Raw genomic sequence first — 23,772 nt, 5'->3', positions numbered from 1 at the left:
ATTGTACTGTATGGATAGTTTGTTTAGTGGATTTCATTACATAGACTTATTGAATTGTAGGATTTTTAATGGACATACTAGGGAAACTATGTTAGACATGCTTCCGTGAGTATGTGACGCCAGGACCCACAGAGAGGTTGGCGGCATGTTACTGAGGAGGGTTGGTGAAAGAGCTCAGCATGAAACCATGGCAGCCGATTGGGGATTTGAAAGTCTTAACAAATGAAACTGGTTCTGACTGGAAGGAACGCTGGTGGAAATTGTCTGGGTTGCATTAGCAGTGTAGTGATGCTTGTATTGAGTTTGTGAGGTACACAAGACAGCTATCCCATTCTGGGAGGTATGAAGCAAATAAAGTATTGTCTACATATGGACAGGATTTTAAAGAACTTTTTTCTTTTTACCTGTAACTAAGCAATGGTTTATGTTTATGGATTATTGATTAGAGCCTCAAAAAAAAAACAGGGCTGCATGCCGAATAAAGGCCAATACGTGTTGACTGTATAATCTCAAGAACAAAGGCAGAGAATTTGATTAACTTCAACAGTAAAAAATTGTATGTCGACATGTTCAACACCAACAAAAAATGTATTTGTTTCAAATATTGAGATATTCTGACATACCTGAAATCACTATGCTTTCGTTAATGTTTTGTTGTTTCCCATGTACGAATGTCCACATTATAAGTGTTTTTGTCCTTAGTTCTTCATAGATGCATCAGGCTCCTTTGCATTAGTTAGTGTTTGTAACCTTTACTTTCCTGCAAGCTGTTTAAGACTTAAGCTAGGACCTTCTCCAACTTTTGACCAGCTTTCTTTTCCTTTTTTATGGGATTCTGTTTTTTGAGGCAGCTGTTGATAAAGTACTACATATCATATAATCCTACAGTCTGAATGCATGACGACCATGTACATGTTGAGCTGGTACCAGCTGGCTGAGTTCTTCAGCGTTTTGTGTAATGGTGATTGTGCTCCTCCAGAAGTATAGAGAAAATTCTCCAAGGCGAGGACAATTTGCAAACGAGGAACCACACCTATAAAAAACTACCCGTGCAGATCCTGATCCTAGAAGAGTTGTGGGATCATAGTGTGCCAATACTCTCAACATAGAAGACAATAACAAATTAAATGAAAATATTGAAACCATCTCGAAGTTAGCTAGCCTGCTGGAAGTGCTGGAGAGAATCATGCATCTTGGATCTGATTCCATCTCTGTGGTCTGGGAACTGCAAGTCTACTACACAGCGGAGCATTCAGTTCTGAGTAGGTGAGCTGCGGCTTACCATCGCAGGTTAGCCAACAAAGCTTGACATCATCTGTAGTCATAACTGTATAAAGAACACAGTACCAGAAATATTAATTAAAGGACCTGCCTTAAGTGGATCAGGACTAAGAGATAAAAAAGCAGCTGAGGTTATACCTCCAATCTGAGGATAATGTTTTTTAGTCAAGTAATTCTCTTTGATAGTAAGAAAATGTATATCCGACACAAGTCTTTAAAAATATTTAAACAGCGACCTACCGTTTTAAAGTTGGTCTGACTGCAATGATGTAGAAAATGAAAATAGATCCTAAGGAAAGCTGGATTTTTCCTTCAAACCTCCACCAATGCAATGCGATTCTACTTAAGGTGTGTCACTGTTGACGAGTCTTTTTCTGTTTCAATTATATAATGTGCATTTAGTTTATGTACCTTCAGAATAGTGATGTTGTTGGACTGAACATAAGTGATATTGGTTAATATCCTAACAGGCTGGTGCTTCTGAAAGAAAGGTATGGCAGACAGAGTCCATATCAGCTCAATAATGGTTGAGGCTAATCACAGTATCGCTCGCCTTTGAGGCAACAGTATATCACTAAATGTCCTTATTTGAACATGGTCCAGTCAGTCTCTATGTGCTGTATGCTCAAGACATTGCTGTATTGCTTTATATTATGGTAAACATTTTTCACTGTTTAGGTAGAGTTGAAGTGCACTTATGTGTTTGGTCTGTTTGTTTCAGATGCATGGCTTGCAAAACAGTGTAACATGTCCTAATGTTAATCCTTTCGTCTACACAAGTCTGACAGGCTTTGGTGTTCCCTTCATCACGGTTAGCCTTTAAACTATTAGAATTGGCATTACGCTATATTCCTGGTCAACATCTGTGTTCTGTTTCTAATCAGCCAGCACATTTGTTCTTCAAGGGCAGCTAGGGCAGTATTTTTTGTATGTCTAATGCTTTCCTTTCCTGCATATTCTTTCCCCATCCCATGTTTGATGTGTGTGCTTTCTCTGTTTCTTTTATGTCCTGCAGTGCTCATTTTCGACAACTGAAAAGGTAAAACCAACTAATCTGTTTGAGTTGCTGGTGTAGGAAGGCACATTTGACCCATCCCTTTCCTTTCCATTTTGTTGAGTTTTGCAAAGAGATAAACCCAAGAGCAACAAGGGCTTTGATTCAGTGGTTTCTGAAGCCGGAAATTACTGCTCCAATCATTTGTAAAATAGAGCCTTTTTTGAAGCTGCTATGATAAGCACTATTTACATGGAAGGGCATCACCGAAGGACCAACATCTATGGTGTCCGTATTTTATTATTGACACTTTTGAGGAGCCCAGTAGATGCTGGAAACGTTCTCAGGGCATTATTCCTCCTCCTGTGGGCCATCTTTTCTTGGGAGGACTAGTACCTCGGGCAAGCTGTGTCCTTCCTGCACCTCATCACAGCATGTCCCCAGAACTAACCACTCTTCTCACATGCAAAAAGGCTTGACGGATTTTCCAACACCACTCCGTTTTTTTTTTTTTTTTTTTTTTTTAAATAAGCCATGTGTTTTCCTGTCGTTGAGCAGTGCAGACAATTATTTTCTTTAATACTTCATGAATTGTTAACTCTCCTTATCCTTCATTGAACTTGTCATTTTTTTAAATGGTGTGTCTTGATAATGGGTTGTAGCCTTCAGATAGTACTCTTGGTATGAGTGTTCTCAGTATGCGGTGCTCCAGGTTAACAATGAGATTCTAATGATAAAGTCTGGTACTCTTGATGATTGTTCCCATATTCGGTATTCCATTGTTCAAGGTACCGATACCTAAACCACCATTGACCACTATCAAGCCCATTTGAGATAAAACAGTTGCTGCTCGTGCATTTACATTTAAGTTCAAATTAGTGTTTAGATGTAAAGCATCTTTACAGGAAGTAGTTTAAACATGCTAATAGGGGTTTTATTGTTATTAATGGCTTGACTTTGAATATTTTGAGCCATCTTCAGACCTCAGTCACTGCTTGATTACTCTTTAATAGTCTTCTTTGCTTACCAATTAAGTTTAAATATCCTTTCAATCTTTAGTTTATCCTCAGCATATCTAATACTTTGGTTGTAGGTGGGAACAGTGATGTTAGTTATATGTTTGCACAGTTACTCAAAACCTTGAATGTTAAAGGAGAAACAGTGTTCGTTTTGGCCTCCTGAACCTGAAGGAATTGTACATAGTCTTATATCAAGTTATGGACCCACAACATCTGTTTTCCACATAGAATAAGACCTGTCCTCATGATGAAGTTAACGAGTCTGCATCTTCTAGTATTTCTAATTTCTTTAGGTTCCGTATTAATCTAGGTATTCTTGGTGCTGACCTTTCAGATAACCTTTAACAGCGTATAGTTTTATGCACCATACTTTTTAAATTTGGAGCTATGTTTAATGTTAATGCTCAGGCCTTCCTAACGAAATTAGAGGCATTCTGGGCTTATTGTTTTTTTCTTTTTTAGTTTTATATAGCGCCGGCTAGACCTGGATGTATCAGAGCGCTTTACATAAGGTTCCACAAAGTTACAAAATTACATAAGTTACATGTCACATCAGTTACTCGAAAAAAAAATCACGAAAGTAGAAGACGAGATAGGGAAAGGGTGTAGGATAAAGGGATAGGAGGGAAATAGGATGGCGAGACGAAGGAGAGTTTGCCCAAAGTCCAGCTGGCTAGGTGACTTCCGAGGGGGAAGTCCATAGCCCATCTCCTCTATAGCTATCCGGTAGCTCCATCGCTCAAATAGCTAGGTGTCAATGGAAAAACATTTAGAGAGCATAGTGGGCAAGATAAATGGAGCATAGTGGGGGGAAAGGCGGTAGGGTAAACTGGTAGAGAGAATGCAAAATTATGTACATCTAAAGAGCTCATACTTAGACACCCCTTATACCAGGTGGTTCAGTAGTAGAGCTCTTCAGAGAATTCTCACAACTGTGTACAGTCCGATATATATTGCAAAAAACGGAGGTAAAAAGTAATGTTATAGTTAGGTGAATTTGTCAGTGACATTAATATTTTGAATACTGAAATTCACCAATAAGTCAGCACAGGTAACTATAACTTGCGCCACCGCCATGCACGTCTTATGACCTCACATATGAATTAACTCATCACATGTTCTATGACCTAATTTAAAGACCTCTATGATGACATTTCAAATAACATCAATGATTACTAATCCGCAAAGGTTCTTTTTTACACATTGCTCTTTAGATGGGTATACGATAAGAGCTATGAAATAAGTGCAAAATAACTTAGAATAATGTGTAGGGCTTTTACTGCTTTCATACGTACAACCCCGTAGGTAAAGCAAGTATATGTGGTGTGTGCAACATTGCCCTTATACCATACACTTAATGTGGAAAAATTCACCTAACTATAACGTTACTTTAACTTTAGATTTTTTTTAGTGCATTTGTAAGGTTTAAAAAAAAATGCACACAAAACCCAGATATGTTTTTTAAACCACCTAACTATAAAGTAACTTTAACCCTTGTTTTTTTCCATTGAATTTCTATGATTTTTTTTTTTTTTTTTACATAAACCTGGCTCTTGATATAGCAGACCAGAACGAGGTACACTGTAAAGAGCCCACGCAACCCTTATTGGTTTACAGAGGCAAAAATGATACCACTAAATTATCTCTTTCGTGGCTGTGTGGATGAGCAGTTTAGGATTATCAGAGGGTAGTGCTAAACTGTTGTTGTACTCACAGAGGTAATACATGAGACACACAACAATAAAGCAGAGACCAACTGGAAAAATAACTTGTGTTTTTACATACATGGTTATACCAAGAACTGCGTTTTCAGGGAAGGTCTTTTTTCAATATGAATTTTCGCAGGTAAGTAAAGAGTTCACTTATATACTTCTTTACGCAGCAAAGCTTCCCTGTGGGAGGAAAGACATATGTTGCATACAGTCATTCATGGTTGCTTTTTGGGGGTCTCTTTGGGACTTAAGGTTGTAGGGTGCCCAGCTCCAAAGTACCACCATCATCTTCTGGTCACCTGCCCTGGGGCGTCCGGGTGCAGAAGTGCCGATCAAGTTGGCAGCTGTATGCTGGTAGAAAGAAGGGGGGGCCACCTCGAAACAGGCTGCAGAAGGGGATTTTGGGACAAGTCGGAGAGCTCCCAACGTGATGTTTGAGTAACAAGGGTCCTGGGAACAAGGGGTACAGCCAGTTTGTTGGTACCTGGGCTGGGGCGCTCCAGTGCAGAGTTGAAAGGTCAGCTGGGCTCTGTACGTTTTAGGGCCTTGTGGTTGTCGGTCTCGCTGGTTGAGGGTGCAAAATCAAGCCAACTGTGCCACTCGAAGTGGGTTTCTGTGGTGCTGACATCCCTCAACGACTAGTCGGTATAGTGGGAGTTCAGATTGAACTCTAATTGGGTCTGTTTGCTGCAAGGGGTCAGGTACCCCGGGTATTTGTCCTGTGCAGCTCCGGTTGGTCCTGGTGTCCTCTCACACCCACTTGGGGGTGGGGTAAGGGTGGGACAGATCAGACCTTCAGGAGCACAGGTCCCTCTTCTTGGGAGGCTGCTGCATCAGGCTGGCTGGGGAACAGCAACTTTGTGACTCAGACTTTTCGTTGCCTGCGTACTGCAGGGGAGTAACTTCTCTATTCAAAGGGAGATTTCTGACAATTTACAAAGGACTGGCAGTCTCCTGGGTTTCTTGGATGATGTTCAGCTGCAGGATGGGCCACTGCTCACGATTGTTTTTTTTTTTGGCAGAGTTTTATATAGCGCGAACTAGACCCGAACCGAATCAGGTATCGGAGCGCTTTACATATTTTTCCAGTTACGTTACATTTTTACGTTTTCCAGTTACTTTCATTTTAGGCACGGGGAGATTAAGTGATTTGCCCAGAATCACAGGAGGTTTTGGCGTCGTTACCGAGACTCGAACCCAGTTCCTCCGAGGTCGAGCGCCCTAGCCGTTAGGCCAACTCCCTCTCCCATTGTCGAGACTGGTACAAGCAGGCAGGATATGGCACCAAAAGTCCACAGCAAATCTTCCTTTCTCGCTTTTCTCATGGCTCTTCTCCTCTTCTGGATCCATCAAATCTGAGTTCCTCGTGTCCGAAGTGCCATCTAAATACTCAATTTAAGGGTGTTATGGGGAGTGACTGGTAGTAGCCAGTGGGCTACTTACCTTTACACTGTCTACATCCTTTATATGACCACTTTCTGTGGGAAGTGGGTACAACCTTGAACCTGGCCTAACGGCTAAGGCGCTCGACCTCGGACCTGGGGAACTTGGTTCGAGTCTCGGTAACGACGCCAAAAAACCCCTGTGATTCTGGGCAAATCACGTAATCTCCCCGTGCCTAAAAAAAATTAAAGTGTGTCCTCATGTAACGTAACTGGTGCTATGTAAAGCGCTCTGATAACTGATTCGGTTCGGTTCTAGTTCGCGCTATATAAAACTCTGCAAAAAAAATAAAAAATCCACCAAAATTAAGATGGTGAAATAAAAAATTAATGTTCATATCAAGTAGCCCATCTTAGGCGTGGAACTAGCCTGATAGGGCAAGATGCCTCCTGACTAGCTAATTTTCCCGCACTTCCTGGTGCCAAATGGGACCGGGGGTGGCATTTCCTGTCTGGGAAAGCCTTGGGTCGCATATAATAGGCGGCAGAGGCCGTTGCCGTCTCCTAGCTTGTTATGCTTACCACTTGGCCATCCTGCTCGGATGAGGTGACACCACCTCCGGAAGGAGCAGGCATTGTTTCTGCCCTCAGAGAGTGAGAGCTCACACCAGCAGGAGGGTCCGAAACCTGTCTGGTGTGGCAGGCTGGTCTACACCAGTCAGCCAGTACACTAGTTGTCTGTAGGTTTTCAGGGGACACCTCTGTCCATGTACATGGTGCCCTCTGGCTGCATGTATTAATACATCCATCATTTGGATCCGTCTGGGTTTATTATTTTGAGATGTTTGATACCAAACATCTCTAGTTTCAGCAAATCCGTAATGTAGCTGGGGAACTCGTAAATACCAGTGTCCAGCAGGTACTCAAAATGGCTTCCCTATTTGTTGGAAGCTGGCTCTGTATATGCTATACCAAAAATGAGGTATAGTGTGCTCAGAGTCCAGTGGGAGACCGAGATAAAAGTTGATAGCACCTTACTCTCAATTTGTGGTAGTGTGGGCGAGCAGAAAGGCTCCATCAGAGGGTAGTGTTCAGCATTTCTAGTATCCACTCAAACAGCAAATGATGTCACACACTCAAAGACTGAACTCGGACCAATTTGTTTGTATCAAAAGTATTAGGTTATTTCATTTCTAGAACCAAGCCAAGCCTGGTGCAGGTAAGTGAATAATACTTTGCAATGCCTTACATTTGAATGCAGGTTCAAATGCAGTTGGTTGAATTACAGGTAATTCAATATTTTGAAATTACTTTTCAGTTACTTTACAGAATACTCTTTAGATTACTTTTTATGTTACTTTTTCTATTCTGTGTAATATGCCTAGATATCGCACTGGGACATTTCCTAGAGAAAAGGTAAGTAAATAATTTTTTGTACTTTTGCAGTTTTTCATACAAACCAACTCCACACAAGAATTTTCAAGGAAAACAGTCAATGTAATCCTATGGGAGGAAAGGAAGTTATCGGTTTACAGGTAAGTACAAGTTTGTGGGAGTTGGTATTCTGGGGTTAGAACCAGGGGTTCCCAGGGTCGAGGATGCACTCTAAAAGCACCCTTCAGCTGCACTAGGGCGGCCAGGTGAAGATTGCTGAGGCCTATTGTTATCCAATGGGGGGTAGGGGGCCTCTGTTTGGTGGCTGCTCACGAGCAGGCCACAAGGTTGTGAGAGAAAAGCTCCTGGTGTTAGGCTCAGGGCCAAGAGGGATCCGAGTTAGCACACAAGGTGCACCCGCTGCGGCATAGGGGCGGCTGGGTGCAGGGTCCTGTTTTGGCGTTGGGTGTCCTGTTTTAAACGGGAGTTGCTGTTTCGGATTTTGGTTGCAGGTTGTCTAAGAAGACTTTAGGGAGAAACCAACAGTTGGGCAGGTAAGAAGGAGGGTTCGGGGACGTAGGTGCACCTCGGGTTCTCTTATCCAGGGCTCAGGGCAGTTGGATGCAAGGGTGTCTTTTGAGGTCGGATTTCACTTTACCTGGCCACTCGTGGTTTGGAGTGGGGGCCTCCCTGCAGAGGCTGCAGATGACGGGGAGTCCTTGACGGGTCAACCCATGGTAAATTCAGACTCTGGGCGCTGGGGGACCTCGCTGGGACCACTCTAACTCAGGCCGGAGGTGACTGGTGCAGTGGTGGTTCCAGGCTTTGGGTTTCTTTGTCCTCAGCAGGCTCAGAGTCTGTTTTGGGAGTTTCTTTTGAACAGAATCTGCTGTTCACAGGAGATCCGGTCTTTGTTGAAGGCAGTCAGTCCTCCCGGGGTTCTGGAGGTCACTGGCTGCAGCACAAGGTGACTTTTGGCGCTTGATCTCTGGAAACAGCAGTCGAGCCGGTACGTCGGGGGTCAAGTCTCTGCAGTGTCCTCTGCTGGGCGTCTTCTTTCGTCCTTCTTCGTAGGTTACAGGAACGATCTTCTTGGTTCAGGGCTGCCCCTAAATACTGTATTTAGGTTTGTTTTTTTAGGGGTCTCGAGGTCAGTGGCCAATGGGCTACTGACCATAAGGTGACAACACCCTTGATGTGCTCATGATGTGCTCACCCCATGTGGGGGAGTGGACACAATCCCGAACCCTGAATGGAGAGTGCCTGCCATCTGCAAGATGCAGAAAGAACAGTTGATGGACAGAATGCAGAACAATGTCATACATTCACCCCAATACAGAGATCTGTGCCTAAATCCATCGTTTTATTGCTCACCATGCCATTCCAGTTTGAACCCAGCCATATGCAAATTAGTCTTGACCCTGTGCCTCAGTCCAGCCCAAACTGCCAAGCCTGGTCCTACCTGGACCAGTAACAAGCATCCTAGGACTTGTTTTGGGTTTACAAGATGGCGGGCACTGAACAGTGGGCTTCACCTCCCCTCTCGCACCTGAGGGGTGAAGTTGACAGAGGTGGGCATACCTTCTGGGGTGTGCTAATTTTTCCCGCCTATCTTCTTGCCTTAAAGGAGGAGAGACTGGAAGGGGGCCTGCTCCTGATAGCAGGAGAGGCTGGGGGTCGCGTTACAAAGGCGGCAAGGCCTTTGAAGTTCCCCTGCCACAGATGGCTATTCCTGGAAAGGGTTTGTTTCTGGGCTCAGGGAGAGAAGACTCCCACTCCAGGGGTCCAGAAACCTGTCTCGTGATGGCACCAGTCAGGGAACCCTCCAGAGGCTGGTTGTTTTTCAGGGGGCATCTCTAAGATTCCATCTGAGTGCATTTTTCATTAAATCCCACACTGGCGTCAGTGTGGGTTAAATGTGCTGAGAAGTTTGATACCAAACTTCCAGTTTTCAGTAAAGCCATTATGGTGCTGTGGAATTAGTAATGACAAACTCCCAGCACCATATACTCTTAATGACATTACTGCACTTACAATGTCTAAGAATTGGTCTAGAAACTGTAGGGGTACAGGGCTCCGCCGGATAAGGAATCTAAGAGGTTGGAGCAGTTCGGCAAGCGGTTGTTCTCCTCAGCCAGCTTGGGGCTGTGGTCAGTGAACACCGCATGTCTGTTGGGCCGCTATTCCCACTCGGTGTGGGATACCTTTGAGGTGTTACCTCAGTGCCCTGAAGACGTCCAGGCTGTGCTGTCTCAGGCTGTGGCCGAGGGTAAGGACGCAGCTAAATTCGCCATTCGTTGTGGCGTAGACACCGCAGGCTCCCTCGGTAGGGCGATTTCCACGACTGTGGCGCTTGGTCCCCACACCTGGGTGAGATCTACTGGGTTCTCCCCTGACGTCCAGAGCTCGCTCATGGACATGCCCTTTGATGGCACTCGCCTGTTTGGTGACAGGGCCGCCAGTGAGCTGGAGCGTTTTAAGGACTCTCGAGCTACGGCCAAGTCCTTGTGCCTTTCCGCCACACGCCCGGCCACGTCTACTTTTCATTCCTTTTGTGGCCATGGAAGGAGCGCCCCTGCCCGCTCATTCAGTCAAAATCCTGCACAGAATTAAACTCCGCGTGGCTGTGGGTGTAGAGGCTGCCATGGCTGCTCTGGGGGCCGGCATGAGGGTCAGTCCACCTCCGCCACCGCGACATCCTCCTCGAAGCCTTCCTAGTCTGAGCTTCCGGACGCACCCTACGCTAGTGGGTGGCAGGATTCGGCATCACCTTCCCCATTGGCGTTCTGTCACTTCCGACAAGTGGGTGCTACTCTATCCCCTTCGAGTCGACCCCCCGGTCATGCTACCTCAGTTCAACTGCATGTCGGAGGATCACTTTGCGCTTCTCCAGCAGGAAGTTATGGCCCTCTTGGCCAAGGGGGCCATTGAGCGCGTTCTTGGGCCAGAAGTAGGACGTGGTTGTTATTCCCACTACTTTCTGGTCCCCAAGAAGGAAAAAGGGGTTTGCGCCCCATCTTGGACCTCAGGAATGTCAATTGCTTCTTCCGGAAGGAGAAGTTCAAGATGTTGACTCTGGCCTTGGCTGCCCTGGAGACTGGATGGCAGCGTTGGACTTGCAGGATGCATATTTTCACATCCCCGTCCTACCGGCCCACCGGCGTTACCTGCGGTTCACGGTAGGCCAGGAGCATTTTCAGTTTGCCGTGCTCCCCTCCGGCCTTACCAGTGCCACTCAGGTGTTCACGAAAGTGATGGCGGTGGTCGCGGCTCATCTGTGCAGGTCAGGGGTGTAAGTCTTCCCCTACCTCGACAACTGGTTGTTTGACGGCGCTTGCCCCAGGCAGTCGTCACCCACCTTCAGACTACGGCCGGCGACCTTCATTTGCTGGGGTTCTCCATCAACGTGCCGAAGTCACACCTGGCTCCCTCTCAGAAGCTCCCCTTCATCAGAGCGATCTGGATTCGACGTGGTTTCGGGTTTATCCTCCCAAGCAGCGAGTCCGGGATATTCAGGCTATGATTCCAATCTTTCAGCCTCTATTCCGGGTTTCGGTCAGGATGACCCTCCGGCTCCTGGGCCTGATGGCCTCCTGCTAGTGCAACATGCCAGATGGCACATGCCGACTCTGCAGGGGGACCTGAAGTTCCAGTGGGCGGAGCATCAGGGCAACCTGTCCGATCACGTCCAGATCTCGGAGGGCACTGCACGAAAATTGCAGTGGTGACTCACGAATTCCGATTGGGTCAATGGCAGATCCCTCTCCCTTCCCCAACCGGAGAACACAGTGGTGATGGACGTGTCCATTCTGGGATGGGGAGGCCATTTGGGAGAGGCGTACATAAGAGACCATTGGTCTCCGGCGGAGTCCCTGCTCCATATCAATCTTTTGGAGCTTAGGGCGATCCGACTTGCACTGAAGGCATTCCTTCCCTCAGTCCGGGGAAGTGTGGTGCAGGCATTCACGGACAACACCACTGCTATGTGGTATTGCAACAAACAGGGCAGGATGGAGTCCTGGACCCTATGTCAGGAGGCTCTGCGTCTCTGGACATGGCTGAAACATCAAGGCATTACCTTGGTGGTTCAACACGTGGCAGGTTCTTTGAACACCAGGACAGACGGACACAGCCTATGATGCATGATGGATGACGAATGGCATCTGAACTCGAACATGGCGCAAGGTCTCTTTCTGCGGTGGGGAGAGCCTTTGTTAGATCTATTCGCCACCGAGGAGAACACACAATGTCATCAGTTCTGCGCGTTGGAATTTCCAAGGCGGCACTCGCTTGGCGATGCTTTTCGTCGTGAGTTGGGTTGCGGTCTATTGTACGCCTTTCCGCCTATACCACTTCTGCCCAGAGTGCTGAAAAAGTTTGACGCGACCGGGCCCAAATTATTCTGGTGGCTCCGGACTGGGCACGAAGGTACTGGTATCCCAAGCTACTCAACATGGAGATTGATCCCCCCGATCCGACTGCCTCTTCGGGAGGATCTTCTGTCGCAGCAGCAGGGAACGGTACTCCACCCGAACCTGCCCAGCCTCCACCTCCATGCGTGGAGATTGAGCGGAGACAGTTGACAGCTTTCGAACTTCCTCCAAAAGTCTGTGATGTCATTCTGGCAGCCGCGAGTCCCACCATGAAAATAGTATACGCCTGCAGGTGGAACAAGTTTGTGGCATGGTGCACAGCAAAATCTGTGGATCCCCTTTCTGCCCCTCTTTCTGAAGTTCTTGTGTTCCTTCTGCCCTTGGCCCAGCAGGGCTCTGCTTTGGGCACTATCAAAGGTTATCTTTCTGCCATTTCTGCCTTTCTATGGTTTCCAGATCAGCCTTCTCTTTTTGAGTCCCCGGTTGTTAACCGTTTTCTGAAAGGCATTACACACACTTTTCCTCCTGTGCCGTTCATCATACCTCAATGGGACTTAAACCCTTTCTGATGTGTTTTCCCTTTGAGCCCCTTCATAACTGTCCTTTGCGTCTTCTTACTCTCAAGACGGCTTTCCTCGTAGCTATCACCTCTGCCAGAAGAGTAAGTGAGCTCCTGGCTCTTTCTTCCCAACCTCCATTCCTTCCTGTTCATCCGGACACTGTGGTTATGAAGACCCGTCATTCTTTCTCGTCACCAGGTTGTCACGCCCTTCCACGTCGGCAGACGATCACTTCGCCCTCTTTCTTTCCACCTCCGCATCCTTCAAAAGAGGAAGAGCGGCACCACCGTTTGGACCCAAAAGAGCGCTTTCGTTTTGTCTGAAGCGCACACAACAGTTCCGTGTGGGTGACCAGCTCTTTGTTGGCTACGGGGGCACCAAAAAAGGTTGGGCCGTGCACAAACGAACCATCTCTTGGTGCATCAAAGCTTGTTACTCCTTGGCTAAGAAAGAGCCTCCTGTGGGACTGCGTGCCCATTCTACCAGGGCAACGGCAGCCACTACTGCCTTGGGACGCGGCGTTCCCTTGCAGGACATCTGTCAGGCAGCATCGCTGCACACATTTACCAAGCATTACTGCCTTGACAGTGAAGTCCGGAGACCATTGTCCGGAGAGACGGCTTCTTTGGCCATTCTGTTCTCCGTGACTTTCTGGTATAATCCGGTTCGCAGACCCACCAGTGGGGTTGGTATTGCTGGGGTATCTATTCTAAGGTAAGGAATCTATAACTATCGTGTCTATTTCAGATGCACAGATGCACAAGATACCACTTGTGGAACCATATATCTGTAAGAGACATTAGTTAGTGATCGATTCCTTACCGCCCCACCCATCCTCCCTGTTATGCAACCTGATTTCTAGGGTTAAGGACATCCCTTTCAGGGCCCTAGTTTCTTGGCACCAGTGGTCAGCTTCTGGCATGGCTCTGCGTTCCTGGCGTGGAAAGTCATGTGCAGAACTGACGTAAGTGCGCATGGGTGGTGCCCAAGTAGTCTCTGTGACGTCATCTCGGCGCATATGACGCCAGCGACGGATGCGGAGCCATACGCCTCCACCTACTGACGCGCAGAGGTACTGCTAGCGAAAACTTTCCGAATCCAGTCTGACGTCTGGGGATATTCTAAGGTAAGGAATCTATCACTAACTAATGTCTCTTATAGGTATATCGTTACACAAGTAGTAACTTGTGCGATTAGCCTGTTCCAAGTCTTGCTCTAGCCAAGATGCCCAGCTAGGTGAATGTCATGGACTAATGAGAGTAAACACACTGTACTGCTGAGGCACTACTACTCTCCTAGTGGCACTAGATCTGGGGTCTCTTACCTCAGTGTAAAGGAGTCCATACTACATACTAGGTCATATGGGATCCACTGACCGCTCCCTGTTCTTGTGCAGCAGCTTGCTGTCTCATGCTTTCAAGAGTAGGACAGGTCCTCTGTCCTTGGCACAGCTTTTCCCTAGAATGTCCCCCTGGGCCTAGCAGCTTGGCCTGCTATAGCCCAAGTTCCTGAGTCTCCGTTCCCTCTGGAGCTGACAGGTCTTTTCACTGAGGTTAGGGGAACTGATCTTGTGGCTGTTCAGAAGCTGACTTTCCACACTTCTACATTTTCTCTCTGAGGGTTGGGGCACTCTTGCAGACTCCGTCAACACCTCTTTTTCACCCTGGGCTCTGCTCTGTGCTTTGGTTTTTACGTACACCCATTCAGGGATTCCCAGCATGGCTGCATGGGATCTTAGCTCTACCTCAGCCCATGCTGAAGACTCCAGATCATTGCTTAGCAGATATTCAACAGGAATTGCAGAGGACACAGCCACCTTCTTTTGGCCAGTAACCCCCCCCCACCCCACCATAGCCATGAAATGATCCTTGGTCACAATATCAGCTTTGGTGACTGGATAAGTGTGTCCAGTCATGTACTGTTCTGGAGATACAGCAAGTGTCACCATGCTGACTGAAAAACTGGTATCTCTCAATGTTTCCACTCTAATCCCATTAATATGTGGCTGTTTGTTCTTTATATTACTGAGCCAGAGAGCCAGGACAGCTACATCAACACCACTGTCTGACACTAAAGTGACTTCAGCGTGCTTTCTGACCGGGTCAGGGTACACTAAGGATCCTGTCTGGAGACTCATCACCTCAGTGTTAACTGGGGGAGCACTATAGGAAGCCTTTTTGGGACAGATTGGGTCTCAGTTCAGTGCCCATTTGCTGTACAATGAAAGCACCAAGTCTTCTTGAAATCCCAGTTCTTACCCTGATACCTACCCTTGATCTGTGTATTGTCTTGGGCCCATCCTCCTGAACAGTTTTTTGTGGCCTTGATAAGACTTGTTTTTATCTATAGGGTGCCCACTCTTTACCTTTAGGGGGTGGCATTAGCCTTTCTTTTGGTCACACTCCTGCCCCAATGAGACTTCTTGGACACCCTGGTCTTGACCCAATGGTCAGCCTTCTTTACCAATTCTTGGAAAGAGACTGGACCTTGGTCCACCTAGTACTATAGTTACTTAACAGAAGCTCTTTCATAAAAAGATTATAAAGTACATCATTATCGTACACTTTGTTACCTTTTAACCAGCCACCTAGAGTTTTGACTGAGAAATCAACATCATCTACCCAGGTCTGACTGTAGGTTTTGTGAGGCTTCCTTAATCTAATCCTGTATTCCTCAGTGGTGAGTCCAAAGCCCTCAAACAAGGTCTCTTTCATGGGTTCAGAAGACTCCGCATCTGCCTCATTCAGTGCCAGGAGTCTGCACTTTCCTTAACACAGCTCCCAGAGTAGAGAGCCCATATAATTCTGGCTGAGGCGCTTCATCTTACAGGCACTCTCAAAGGCTGTAAACTACTTGGTGATATCTTCACCCTCTACAATCCCTTTGGTGATCATATGGTTTAAAGCTTCATCTTTCTCGCTATTTACAATTTTGCGGGCACCAGAGATGGAAGCTATGCCCATCCTGGCTCTCTCTTTTTCTATGGCTAAGATTAAAGTTTTTAGATCTATCGCCCTGGATAGCTTTTGAAGGTCTGCATCTTGTTCATCTTCTTCTGAGGTACTACTAGAGTTATTCCCAATAGATGTACTGTCAGTAGAGGAATTTGAGGACTCATCCTCGCTGAGATCTTCATCCCCTGTATCCTTAGGGCTATCTTCCATTGCCGTGGCTCTATCCTGCTCAGCAAGCAGGGTGTGTAAGTGACTTGTTAGGTTTAGACCTAATGGCAAGGTTCCATGCTTTGAAGAGGTCCTTAAGTTGGGCCAACTTAAGTTTCCCGTAGGAACGCAGGTTTGAGCGACTGGCTATTGCCCTGTGCCTCGGACATAGTATTCGATCAGTTGGGACCTTTTTAGAAAGTTAGAAACAATTTAGCAGACTATACTTTTGAAGGGCTAACTGTCTAGGGTACTTATAAAATTTGATTACAGTTGGATTGGGTGGCTTCAGCAGTCCCCTAAAAGTTTAAGTTTGGAAATTTTGAAAAATCGACAAAAATTCGTAAAATGATTTTTAACTAATGTCTATTGTAGATTTTCTTCATGGTGTCACTTATTGACCAAGTAGTATCTTCAAATGTCTTGTATCCCATGGCTGAACCACCAATGTAGGAAGCTGGCTCTTTATGTAGTGGACCAAGACGAGGTACACTGTGTGTAAAGAGTCCAGATGACACATTGGTTTTCAAAGGCAGAAATGATAACACTAAATGCTCTCTTGTCTTAGTTGTGGGTAAGCAGTTTAGGCTTGTCAGAGGGTAGTGCTCAGCATTTGTAGTACTCACAGAGGCAATAAATAAGCGACACATTCAAGAAAAAATCCAAGACCAATTTGTAAAAATAACTTTTTTTTATATAAATCTTAACACCAAGAACTTCTTTATCAGTTAAGAACTTTTTTAAATATGAATTTTCACAGGTAAGTAAACTGTACACTTAAATGCGTCTTTACACAGCAAAGCTTCCATATGGGAGAAAAGACATATTTTGAATGTTATTTATGGTCTGTTTCTGGGGGTCTCGTTCTGGACTTGAGGCCGTAGACGTCCTAGTGCTAAGGTGCTGGTCGGGTTGGTAGCTGTGTGTGCTACACCGGTGGAAAGAAGAGGGGGCACCTAGAAACAGGCTGCAGAGGGGAGCTTGGGGACAAGTACAGAAGCTCCCAACTGGGTGCTCGGGTCACAAGGGTTCTGGGAACAAGGGGTACAGCCGGTTTGTCGGTACCCGGGCTGGGGCTCTCAGCTGCAGAGTGGAAAGGTCGGCTGGGCCTTGCAGTTGTCAGTCTTGCCGGTTGTGGGTGCAAAATCAATGCAGCTGGGCCCTTCTAGAAGTGGTTCTTTGCGGTGCTGACGTCCCTCGACGGCTGCCCTTCTCTCGGTGTACTGGGAGTCAGTATTGGACTCTCATGGGCACTGCTTGCTGCAAGGGGTCCAGTACTCTGGTATTGGTCCTGTGCAGCTCCGGATGGTCCTGGTCTCCCTCACTCAGTGGTAGGGGTTCAGAGCTGACCTTCTGGAACACAAGTTCCACTTCATGGGAGGCTGCTGCGTTGGGTTGGTCGGGACGCTGCAACTCTTTGTACAGGACTTGGCGTTTTTGGTACTTGCAGACTGCAGGAGAGTAGCTCTTATACGTCAAGAGAGATTGTTGGCAATTTGCAAAGGGCTGGCAGTCTACAAGTGTTCTTGGAAGATGTTCAACTGCAGAACGAGGGTGCTGGTCTTGATTGTCGAGACTGGTGCAGGCAGGCAGGGTTTGGTGCCAAAAGTCCACAGTAAGTCATCAGTTCTCGCTTTCCTCGCAGCTCTTCTTTGGCCTCTTCTTCGGGATCCAAAGAATCTGAGTTCCTGGTATCAGGGGTGCCACCTAAATACTCAATTATGGGGTGTTAATGGGAGTGACCGGTAGTAGCCAATGGGTTACCTACTTTTAGTGTGTCTAAACTCTCTGTATGAAAACCAAAGGGGACGCTGGATGGAGTGTTGAACATTGCAAGCACTCGCCCCCAGTCAACTGATCTGGGTTTATTCCATCATTATTCTTTAACTCACTCAGCCACCCTAGTTCAGACACGGCCATTTGCAAATCAGTCTGACCCTGTGCCTCATGGGAACAGTACAGCCCAAACTGCCAAGCTACCTCTTACCTGTACTGGAAAAAAGCATCCTGGGACAGGTTTCTGGCTAATCAGCCGTCATCAGCCAGGCTAGCTTGAATCCCGTGGCAAAGTGAGCAAGGGACCCACGTCTGGGCATACCCTGCCAACTTAGGGAGAACAAAGTAACACCAACAGGGATTTATTTATTTATTTATGCGATTTTTAAAGCGCGCAAATACCCTTACGGGTGTCTCGGCGCTGGACGAAGTGTTGTACATTGCAAGCACTCACCCCCAGTCAACTGATGTGGGTTTAATCCATCATCATTCTTTAGATCACTCCGCCACCCTAGTTCAGACATGGCCATATGCATATCAGTCTGACCCTGTGCCTCATGGGAACAGTCCAGCCCGAACTGCCAAGCCATGTCTTCCCTGGACCGGAAAAAAGCATCCTGGGACTGGTTTCTGGCTAATCAGCAGTCATCAGCCAGGCTAGCTTGAATCCAGTGGCAAAGTGAGCAAGGGACCCACGTCTGAACATACCCTACCAACTTAGGGCGAACAAAGCAAAACCAAAGGGGATGATGGACAGAGTGTTGAACATTGCAAGCACTCACCCCCAGTCAACTCTCTATAATACCACTTCTGTGAGAAGTGTCCATAACCCTGACCCAGAGAGCTCGATTCTGCTAAAACTAAAATGGTAGAATTATAAAATTCAATTTCACATCAGGTAACCCACCGTAGGGATGTAACTAGCCTGACAGGGGAACATGCTTTCTGACAAGTTCATTTTTCCACCTGTCCTGGTGCTAAATGGGCCTGGGGCAGGTGGTGGCATTTCACCTGTCAGGGGAAGCCTTGGGTTGCATGTTAAAGGCGGCTGAGGCCTTTGAAGCCACCTCCCTTGATATTCTAATCACTTAGCCGTCCTGCTTGGAGGAGGTAACAACACCTCCGGCCAGAGAAGGCATTGTTTCTGCTCTCAGATAGCATTGGCTTTCACCTACAGGGGCTCAGACACCTGTTTATGGTTCCAGGCTGGTCTACACCATTCACCTAGTAGATAGTAGGTTTTCACGGGGCACCTCTAAGAGGCCTCCTGTGTGCATGTAATAAGAAATCCGCCACTGCAATCAGTGTTTGTTTATTGATCTGAGATGTTTGATACCAAATGTCTCTAGTTTCAGTGAAGCCATCATGTAGCTGGGGAACTCGTAGATACCAGTGTCCAGCAGATGTACTCAAAATGGCTTCTCTGTTCAATTGTATTATTTAAGCATTGATTTGGCCATCACAGGGGAAATCCTGGAGATATGTCCACACATGTAGTGTAGTGCACCCTACCTTGGGGCTCTAAGGCCTGCCATAGGAGTGACTTACCTATATTGCATGCAGTATGTGTAGGTATGGTACATAGGAGGTGTGCCATATTGTGCTTTCGCTTTTCTCTGCACCTTGGTACGCAGCCTGTAATGGCAGTTTGCATGTTGGTGCTGAGGGGTCCCTTAGGGTGGCATAATACATGCTGCAACCCTTAGGGACCCTCTTTAGCCTCCTTGCCCCAGGTACCAGTGGTACCATTTACTAGGGACTTACAGGGGGTGCTAAAGGTATTGCTAATTGGGGGAACAGTTGTACAGTTTTAGAGAATGAAATCTGGCACTGGGAGCCTGTATAGCAGGAATCCAGTGCACTTCTGTCTAAATTGCTTCAGGTGCTAGGCAAAAAGTGGGGATGAACATGTCAAAAAAGGCCACTTTCCCATGGTTCCCACACCTGTGACTAACCCCCTCCCCACAACCCTCCCTGCAAGTAGCCAACTCCATTCTGGTCACAGCCTTTAACCATGTGTAGTGGTGGGTTGGTGCAAGGCCAGGTCCTGTGGCCAACCCCACACTGCACATGACTTTCGGCCATGTGTGGTAGGAGTTTGGCCACAGGGTCTGGCCCTGGGGACATCCTACCCAGAAACTTTTTTTTTTTTTTTAAATGAAAGGGGAGGCAGGCCCCCTGAGCCATATTAGACACTGGGGCCCCGGCCCCCCATTGGCCCTAAAGGGTCAGGTTATCCCTACACTACCTCCTTATTTGTATTTTATTTCAGGACAGGGGACAGTCCTCTAATGGCTGCCAGCAAAACAAAAATTCAGGTTGCTGGCAGCCAGTCAGAGCGATTAGTCCAGCTCTCTAGGTCAATTAGAATGCTCCATTTTCAAACTGGTGGTCTGGCGAGATTCTCTGGAAACTCTTGCTGACCAAGCCACTTAGGTATACAATTATGTATTACGCTAAATTTCTCAAACTACTGAACGAATTTACACCCAATCACAAAAATCACATTTTCCGTACCAATATCTAGCTTCCTGCCAAATTTGTTTAATTCCGTTCATCAGATTTTGCTGTAGCCTATGTTCAAGAAGTCTATGGAAAATGCATGGGGATTTTACATTTTGAGACCCTCCCTTTTTTCTCAGCTCCTCTTAACGGATTACACTGAAACATTTCAGGAAGCACCTGAAGTGGATTAACTTCTTTGTTGTTTTGGAAAGTGTTGTGAAGATTTGTCAAATGGGACGAAAGTTATTAGCAAACCAAAAAACACTCTTTCTGTGGAAGAACAGACCTAACTAGATCTACTTGGTGGTGGGGTGTGTGTGTGTGGGGGTGGGTATCGTGTATGTGTGTGTTTATAGATCATGTCGTTTGCCAAGGACTACATCCTCTAAATTCTGACTGAATAAAAGGGATCTGAGCTATCATTTTGAAAAACAACATTGCATTTCCTGTCTGAAAAGGGAGCCATGCCACTCATTGCAGGATATTTGCTGTAATTCAGGTTGCTTGTGCTGCAGACAACACATTTGAAAAATGTGTTGCCTTTTTCTTTAGTCAGTAGCAGGTTGAATTATATCATTTATTAGTGATCTGGTGTCCATAGTGTGAAAAGTCTGCACTGACAATCAGGAGGGATCACAGATCGAAGTGTTGAAGTGCTACAGCTGATTTGCTGTTCTTAGATTTATTTATGAACAACCCTTGGCATTCATATTTTGTATATGTGACAAGCTTTTTAGTCTTCTATGGCTAATTAATAGCTGTTGACAGTATAAGAACTTTTTGTGTTCTGAATGTGTCTTAGTAAACTAGATGTATGCTCTTCACTCGCTAATAGATCTATTTTACAGTGCCCACATCAGAATGTTAGATTGATTCTATTGCTTTCATCTGAGAGGACAAGAACAGTTAACTTTGGTGCTTATACTGATAAATGCTAACTGTTCTGGGCACTTTGTATTCTATTATGGGTGTTTGTTCTAACCACCTGGAAAGCTGTTTGGTACCAGGCTATGAACTCTCCAATATGAAGCCCTTATTTTGCAATTAGTTATTTGGCTTCATCACAAATTAGTTTTGTGTACTGAGCTGCTGAGTTGGTTTATTGTTGTGTGGCTCAAAGTATTGACTACTTGAGTTCAACCACGTGAAGCAAACAACTTGTTTTAGCAATTTCTTGAAAGCTCTGTGTGGTCAAAGTGCTTTACGTTGGTGGACACATGCTTTTATAAAACTTCCCCATGCTTCTTTCTTATTATGAGTCCTTTGATGCTATAGTAGACTATTTTGTTTATTTTGTTTCTTTTGTTGGGGACTAGATTTCTGCTCTTTAGGGTATCATCTGCAATGGCACTAACTATAAGCTACATTTGTTGTTCTCTTGAAACATGAGTCATCTACCCAGTAATTTTTCCTTTTCTCTTGCTCCAATTGCATACAAATGGCAAAGGTGTAGTGTTTGAAATCCTGAAAAGCCTCACACAATGGACATAGCCTCTCCTCTGCATGGGTTAAATATATGCATGGTATTTCACGCATTAAATAAGATCGGAGAAGGGCCCTTCTACAGCCTTCATGCCGCACCTGATCACTGTGTGGGTGTATTCATTGAGATGCTTTTTTTGGGTAGGAAAAGAAGCAGCTGCATAGAAACCTTTTGTCTTGGAGGGCTTTTCTGTTGAAAGTACATGTATATGGGGTCTAAACGGGGCCATAGTCATCCTGCTCTGGACTAAACATACAAATGGTACATTGTTACTGTAACTTGTGCCTGAGAATTCTTACCTGCAGTACCATTGGTAAAAGGCACTGGGCCTCTGTCAGTTAAATTAATAGGCTGTACCACATATCTAACATGCTAAAGACTTAAATTCAAGACAATTGCAAATCTCTTCACTAGCTGCCTATTCCTTTTATTATGTTGTAGCTTTCCCTCCATTGTGCAGTTCATTCAAAGCAGTAGACTCTGGCACCATGTTCCCATAAGGCTTTGGATAGTATTTGCATTTACTCTGTCCAACATCTCTTGTGATTGCACTGCTTGTTTAGTTTTTAGTCTTTCAGTTGCAGTCAAAAAAGTCGACTGACATGCTGCTCAGTACTAACGCCCAAAACATTGACCTGATATTTTCAAGAGGACAACCTTACTTCTGACGTGATGCATCTTTTGAGTTTCATCAATTGATCTCCTACATCCCTCATTTCTTTCTTTAGTATTTTTTTCCATTTTGAACTTGTCAAACGGCGAAACTACTTCTAATGATGACACATGATATTGTTTGTAGGAGGAGGCGAGTTACGAAAGATTATTATCTGCCAGAACATCCTAATCGGATTGCCTCTTCGATAGTTTGGATAATTTCTTTTTAACTCAACACAGTAGACGTCTACATTTTAACCTTTCAAATTGGTTATTTGGCGGTATTGCAGATTTGTTTTACATGAAAGCTGTGGCTACATAGATGACGTTCAAATTATGCTACCATATAAGGAACGTTATGACTGCCATTGCTGTTTCTAGCATGACAAAATGAATAATTGAGTTGTTTTGAAAGGAATGCTGGGCACATTTAATAGCTCCTCCAATAAGCCACTGACCCACAGTGTCCATGCAGCTGTTCTCCCACTGTTAGATTACTCAAGCTTTTCTTGATTGATGATTTCCCACTTACACTTTTGGTGACCAATCACTAATACCACACTCTCACCTTCTTTTTCCTTGATGCCATTTAATACCATATATCTTTTTTTTACAGTGCCCCCTTTGATAAAACAGCCAACATTACATTTTCTCTCCATGCTGATGATGACAGCGTAAGTACTTTAATGAGCTCTTCTGGTTCTCTCAAGATACTTTCAAACAGTGTGTTTTTCCCCTGTGATATTTCCTTATCTTTTCTCTCTGCCTGCAGCCAAATGCCAACCTCTTTGATATCTGCTGCAAAGAGCGGATTCAGCAATTTGATGACGAGGATGACGATGGTTCTGACGGGGAGGACATCTGGCAAGAGAAGGAAATACGTTTCTCCTCTGGTACAGTGAAGACTTCGGGCACCAGGTCTGATATCCATTCTGAATGATCATTCTATATTAGAAGTGGGAGCGGCATAGCTGGAAGCTATTGTATTCCTTCTGAAATATTTTGCTGCATTCATTTTGTGGTCCAAAAATCTATGCTCATTTACAGCACTAGTTTTTTCGCTACTTCAAATCTCACCTCCTCATGCTAAACCTTCAAAGACTTTCTTCTGTTAGGAAGATCTCTTATGCATCTGGAATTGCCCTAAAACATGACCCTGGGCTAATCTATAAAACGTTTTCCTGCGTCTATTTTAAATTAAGACTTATTTAAAAAATAACAGACACAACCTATTACTTAACCCAGACATCGAATAATGCATGTCAAAATCCAGTGAGCTAAATGGTTTACAATGTGATGTCCTACCTTATAAAGAAACTGTGAAAAACGTACCTACTTCTCAAAATAAGTCTACGCTATTGAACCCATGGCTTAAATCAAGAGAACACATACTCTCACGATTTGCAGCCCTTTTCATAGCTTTGTTTAGTTTCTTGAATTTATATTTATATAAATTACATATGTTGTCCTGTCCCATGAAAATCGCAATTTACCCAGT

The 23,772-nt window shown here is 45.4% G+C and overlaps 1 protein-coding gene across 11 annotated transcripts in view; it reads left to right on the top strand.

The window, feature by feature from the left end:
• The window catches only part of PPP6R1 (protein phosphatase 6 regulatory subunit 1), a 1,126,148-nt gene that overhangs the window by 653,836 nt on the left and 448,540 nt on the right, over nucleotides 1-23,772 (top strand). For 6 of the 11 annotated variants that reach the window (XM_078655037.1, XM_078655036.1, XM_078655041.1 and 3 more), the window contains exons 16-17: nucleotides 22,891-22,948; nucleotides 23,047-23,192. In XM_078655037.1, the coding sequence (XP_078511163.1) occupies nucleotides 22,891-22,948; nucleotides 23,047-23,192 (204 nt within the window). Of the gene's footprint in view, nucleotides 1-2,296; nucleotides 2,321-22,890; nucleotides 22,949-23,046; nucleotides 23,193-23,772 lie in introns of all 11 variants that reach the window. The other 5 variants (XM_078655034.1, XM_078655033.1, XM_078655035.1 and 2 more) reach the window with 1 other exon arrangement.

The sequence above is a fragment of the Lissotriton helveticus genome, chromosome 7 (genome assembly GCF_964261635.1).
Source record: "Lissotriton helveticus chromosome 7, aLisHel1.1, whole genome shotgun sequence".
Taxonomy (NCBI): Eukaryota; Metazoa; Chordata; class Amphibia; order Caudata; family Salamandridae; genus Lissotriton; species Lissotriton helveticus.
Note: the sequence above shows the minus strand (reverse complement) of the source record. Positions and strands in the feature narration are given on the sequence as shown.